The sequence below is a fragment of the Sardina pilchardus genome, chromosome 16 (assembly GCF_963854185.1).
Source record: "Sardina pilchardus chromosome 16, fSarPil1.1, whole genome shotgun sequence".
NCBI classification, from domain to species: domain Eukaryota; kingdom Metazoa; phylum Chordata; class Actinopteri; order Clupeiformes; family Clupeidae; genus Sardina; species Sardina pilchardus.
This window is the reverse complement of record NC_085009.1, coordinates 16,015,543-16,020,542: the sequence shown is the minus strand read 5'-3', so window position 1 is coordinate 16,020,542 and position 5,000 is coordinate 16,015,543. Positions and strand designations below refer to the sequence as shown.

The following is a 5,000-nucleotide window of genomic DNA, read 5'->3' as shown; positions in this document are numbered from 1 at the left end:
ATGACCTTTGACCTCCTGCTGTCTCCCACCTTACAAAAGGCCATTAATGGCCTCCTTACACCAAACAGCTTTGACAAGATTTGGGAAAGATTCTTGAAAGATTGGAGTCTTTTAACTAATGCCCCCCATTTAAGCCTTACTCAAAAGACAACAATCTTAAGAGAATCTTTCCCAAATCTTGTCGAAGTTGTTTGGTGTTAAGGTGGCCTTTAGACTTCCACATCGGTTTACATTTCACCACAGCAGGGATACTGTTACAAGGCCTGGCGTTTGAGACTTTTGTGCTACTGTTCGTTTGCTTCTGTTTGTTTGAGGTACCTTTGGTCTCACCCGTAATCACCTGTAATCACCTGTGATTACCTACAGGTGTCAGATGCCTTTAAGGCCTCACCACACCCGTCTCACACACACACACACACACACTGTGCTGCGGTTTACCTGGCTGTTTACCTGGCATGCAAGCTAGCACTACACTGAGCCCCTTCTCTTTTGTGCTGGAATAAAATAAAACAAATTCCACATTCAGGTTGGGTTTTTGTGCTCTCATTGTGTAGCAGTCTCCTGAGACAGGGCTGCATGAGCTGCAGATCAACGAGCTCTTGATCCCAGTTATTGGACTGAAGCGAACGTGCTCCCTCGTCTGTCTGTCTGTCAGTCTGTCTCCTCTCATGAATCTCTCTTTCCATCTCTTTTTTTTCTCTTCTCCTTGGAATCATTTGCATCACACGCCACACACACTGTTTCAGTCTCTGCTCACAGCAATCCCTTCGTATACACACTCTTATCACCATCCCTCTCTGTCTCTGTCTCTGTCTCTGTCTCTGTCTCTGTCTCTGTCTCTGTCTCTGTCTCTGTCTCTGTCTCTGTCTCTGTCTCTGTCTCTGTCTCTGTGTCTGTGTCTGTGTCTGTCTCTGTCTCTGTCTCTGTCTCTGTCTCTGTCTCTGTCTCTGTCTCTGTCTCTGTCTCTGTCTCTGTCTCTGTCTCTGTCTCTGTCTCTGTCTCTGTCTCTGTGTCTGTCTCTGTCTCTGTGTCTGTGTCTGTGTCTGTGTCTGTCTCTGTCTCTGTCTCTGTCTCTGTCTCTGTCTCTGTCTCTGTCTCTGTCTCTGTGTGTCTGTGTGTCTCTCTCTCTCTCTCTCTCTCTCTCTCTCTCTCTCTCTCTCTCTCTCTCTCTCTCTCTCTCTCTCTCTCTCTCTCTATTTCTCTCTGTCTCTTACTCTTTTCAATTCAATTCAAAAGTGCTTTATTGGCATGACAAATAGTTAAGACATTCAAATTGCCAAAGCAATTGTTACATACACTGAATTGTTTTAAAAAATTGTTTTTAATTGTATGTAAACAATTGTTACTCTCTCTCTTACCGGGCTGAAGGGGTCTCTCGGCAGGCTTCCTTTGCTGTTCAGGCTGCCGATCTCCGTCTGGGAACTGGACTGCGACATGCCCTCAAAGAAAGGCCTAAGGACACACACGCACACACATAACATTGCAAATGACTTCATGTGTAGTATGGTGGCCATTAAATAATTCACCATTATGGAAATCACCATCAGTTTGTGCATATGGTGGGATACATCTGACAGACCGTGTTTGTACTTACAGCTATACAAACACATACACACACACACACACACACACACACACACTAACTCACACACATGCGCACACAAAAGCAGGCATGCATGCTCACTCACTCACTTACACACACACACACACACGCTGAAGTACTGTGTGCACAGCGCACATACATAGATACACACACACACACACACAACTGCTTCCAATATCATTAGGACCAGCAGCATGTTTGGCTGTCCAGAGCGTATGTCTTGTGTTACATAAACACAGATTAATCAAATTAACCTGCTGTCCATTCATGGTAATCCCAACAGCATATGGGTGGCACCATGCCTGCGAAAAACACTGGCCTCCGGCCCATCCCTCAGTGCCAACCAACGCTAACCCCCCGTGCCATGTCCACACCCAGCCAACGGGAAGATTAGAGTGCACTCCCAGATTGGGGCATAATCTTATGAGAATGGCATGGGGAACAGATGCGGGAAATGCGGGATTGTTCGGCCCCCGGGATTGAGATTAGGATTAGACACTTGGGAGTAATGATAGTAAATCCATAATGGCCATAATGACTGCTCAGACTGGAGCGGCCCTCATAGGTTACTGTCTCCTTCCTGACAGCAATATCTTACTGAAGCGTTTTCCGTCCCGAGTCGCCTCTGCAGCAACAATTAACTTCCACTAGAAACTAACCGAACTATAACGAACAACGGAACAATTAGCATCCACTACAAACGAACCGAACAATAACGAACAACGGAACAATTAGCATCCACTGGAAACGAACCGAACTATAACGAACAACGGAACAATTAGCATCCACTAGAAACGAACCGAACTATTCGAGAAAATTCGATCATTCTTCTAAAACTATTTTTATACGCTCCGTGAACAGAGCGTTTCAGTTGGCCAGGTGTTAGAGTTCAAAACGATGGAAAGCTGCCTCCTCATTTTCAGTGTGTTCTCGGATAGACCATCTTCCACAAAAAACAACAAAAAAAGAAAGAAACAATGAGAAGGCAAATGAGAAATTATAAATATATTATGACACGAAATGGGGATTATATGAGACAGAGAACAATGTCACAGCGGAAAAAAAAAAACCCTCTCAGCGTCTTCATTCTGTCCAATCATCTCAAATCTGGCAATTTGTAATATCCTTTTAAACGTCTATTCACAGAGGAGACCATTAAGGTCAGAGAGGCCACTGGATTGTCACAAAGCAATTTAGTGAATCCCTGTATTACACAAGTGTGTGTGTGTGTGTGTGTGTGTGTGTGTGTCTAAATGTGTGTGTCAGTTAGGTGAGGACGACCAGCAGAAAAACAAAACAATACACTTGTCTCTGCCCTGGCTGTGGTCCCTGTTATTACTGTCATTATCATTACAACGAGAGAGAGAGAGAAAAGGAGAGAGAGAGAGAGAGAGAGAGAGAGAGAAAGAGAGAGAGAGAGAGAGATTCTCTCCCTCTCTGTGTGGTCATGGTTACCATGAAGGGAGTATTATTGCTGTGATCTTAAAACCATTTATGCCTGAAATTCCCTATTCCTCAAAAAAACAACAGGATGTCTTTGCAATCTAAGCCATTCAAAACAGTCCCTAATAAAGAAAACATGTCAGACACACATGCTATAACATGACAGACATCACTGCAGGTGAACTCCATATAAGCATAGCTGTGTGTACAGACTTAAATAGACGTACTGCCGCATAATAAATCTGTACTATACCAGCACTATAACAATTCTGTACAATCAAACTTTATGATGCCGCTACAAGAACACAGCCTTTAAAATGCCTGTACTGTAAGCTGCATCATTTAACAACCGCATACTGATAAGATGGCTATCTACCTTAATGGAAAAGGCCAAGTTGACCTCATACACTAAGTGCATCGTAATCATTGCCAATGCCACAATCTGACTTCACACTGACGTAATTCATACCGATTACATCAGAGTTTTCGGCTGACCGTGACCCAGAGACTCTCCATTCTGACAAACGAAGCAACCTGAATTGCGATTCCAATGACCTCAAGCATGGTCAGAGACCACCCGCAATGCCCCCACGGACCACCAGGAGGCCACAGACCACTGGGTGAAAACCCCCTGGACTAGCTCAACAGAGTTTAAACGGGTTGACGTTACGTGGGTTAAATACAAGAATCTTCAATTCCTGAAATCATTTGAACTGCAATACCAATGCTGACCAGCAGAGGGTGAAGTTTGTCTCTCGCTCCTCTCTCTCACTCACTCTCTTTCTCTACTCTTTCTCTCTCCTCTCTCTCTCTCTCTCTTTCTCTACCCTTTTCTCCCTCTCTCTCTCTCTCCATCTTCCTACTCTGTATTCATTCTCTGTCCTCTCTCAGCACTCGCTCATCGCACTCTTTCATTTTCTCCTGGACAATTGGTCCCCGGGCAGCAGCTGGGACCACTCCATTCTCTCGCTGGCCGCTGACGTAAAACACTGCCCCCGTGTCTCGGACACAATCCGTCACACTCACACACACACACACACATACCCACGCGCACACACACACACACACACACACACACAGACACAGACACAGACACAACCGCACACAAAGACACATACACACACACAAGCATGAAGACACAAATACACAAACACGCATACATACACATGCACACATGCACACACACACACACACACACACAAGCATGCACGCACACGTAACAATCATGCACGTATGCATGCCATCACACACACACACACACACACACACACACACAGTCATGCACACCATCATAATCACAATCGCAGAGCTAAAACGATAATCAGACATTTTCCTACTCTCACTCATACACTCACACACACACACACACACACACACCTACCGACTCACAAGACAATCACACGTACTAGCCTCTATTAGGGACAGTGTCTCTGTCGCCTTCACATATAATGACAAAGCTGTAAATAGAATCTCTCTCGCTCTCTCTCTCTCTCTCTCTCTCTCTCACACACACACACACACACACACACACAGGTGTTAAAAGGCATGCACCTTCATCGGCATGTAGAGACATGAGTTCAACAGATGCTCTAGCATACTGAATCAGAGGAAATGGATGGAGACACCCACACACACCCACACACGCACACACACGCACACACAAACACACACAAACACACACACACACACACACACACGCACACGCACACGCACACGCACACGCACACGCACACACAAACACACACACACACACACACTTCATCTCTTTCACACTTGTTCCTGACAGACTGCTGTTTGATCTGCCTGTGAGGCAACACCACCTTGGGGGAAAGTCTGACACCACAAGACTCCCAAAGAAGTGACAAGAAGGTGTGTGTGTGTGTGTGTGTGTGTGTGTGTGTGTGAAATCAAGATAGTGTGCATATGGATGAGTGTGTGTGTGAGAAAAGAGGGG

At 45.3% G+C, this 5,000-nt stretch overlaps 1 protein-coding gene across 2 annotated transcripts in view; it reads right to left on the bottom strand.

The window, feature by feature from the left end:
- Positions 1–5,000, bottom strand: part of LOC134060381 (phosphofurin acidic cluster sorting protein 1-like) — a 61,364-nt gene that overhangs the window by 13,690 nt on the left and 42,674 nt on the right. For both annotated transcript variants that reach the window (XM_062517068.1, XM_062517069.1), the window contains exon 10: positions 1,359–1,452. In XM_062517068.1, the coding sequence (XP_062373052.1) occupies positions 1,359–1,452 (94 nt within the window). The remainder of the gene's footprint in view (positions 1–1,358; positions 1,453–5,000) is intronic.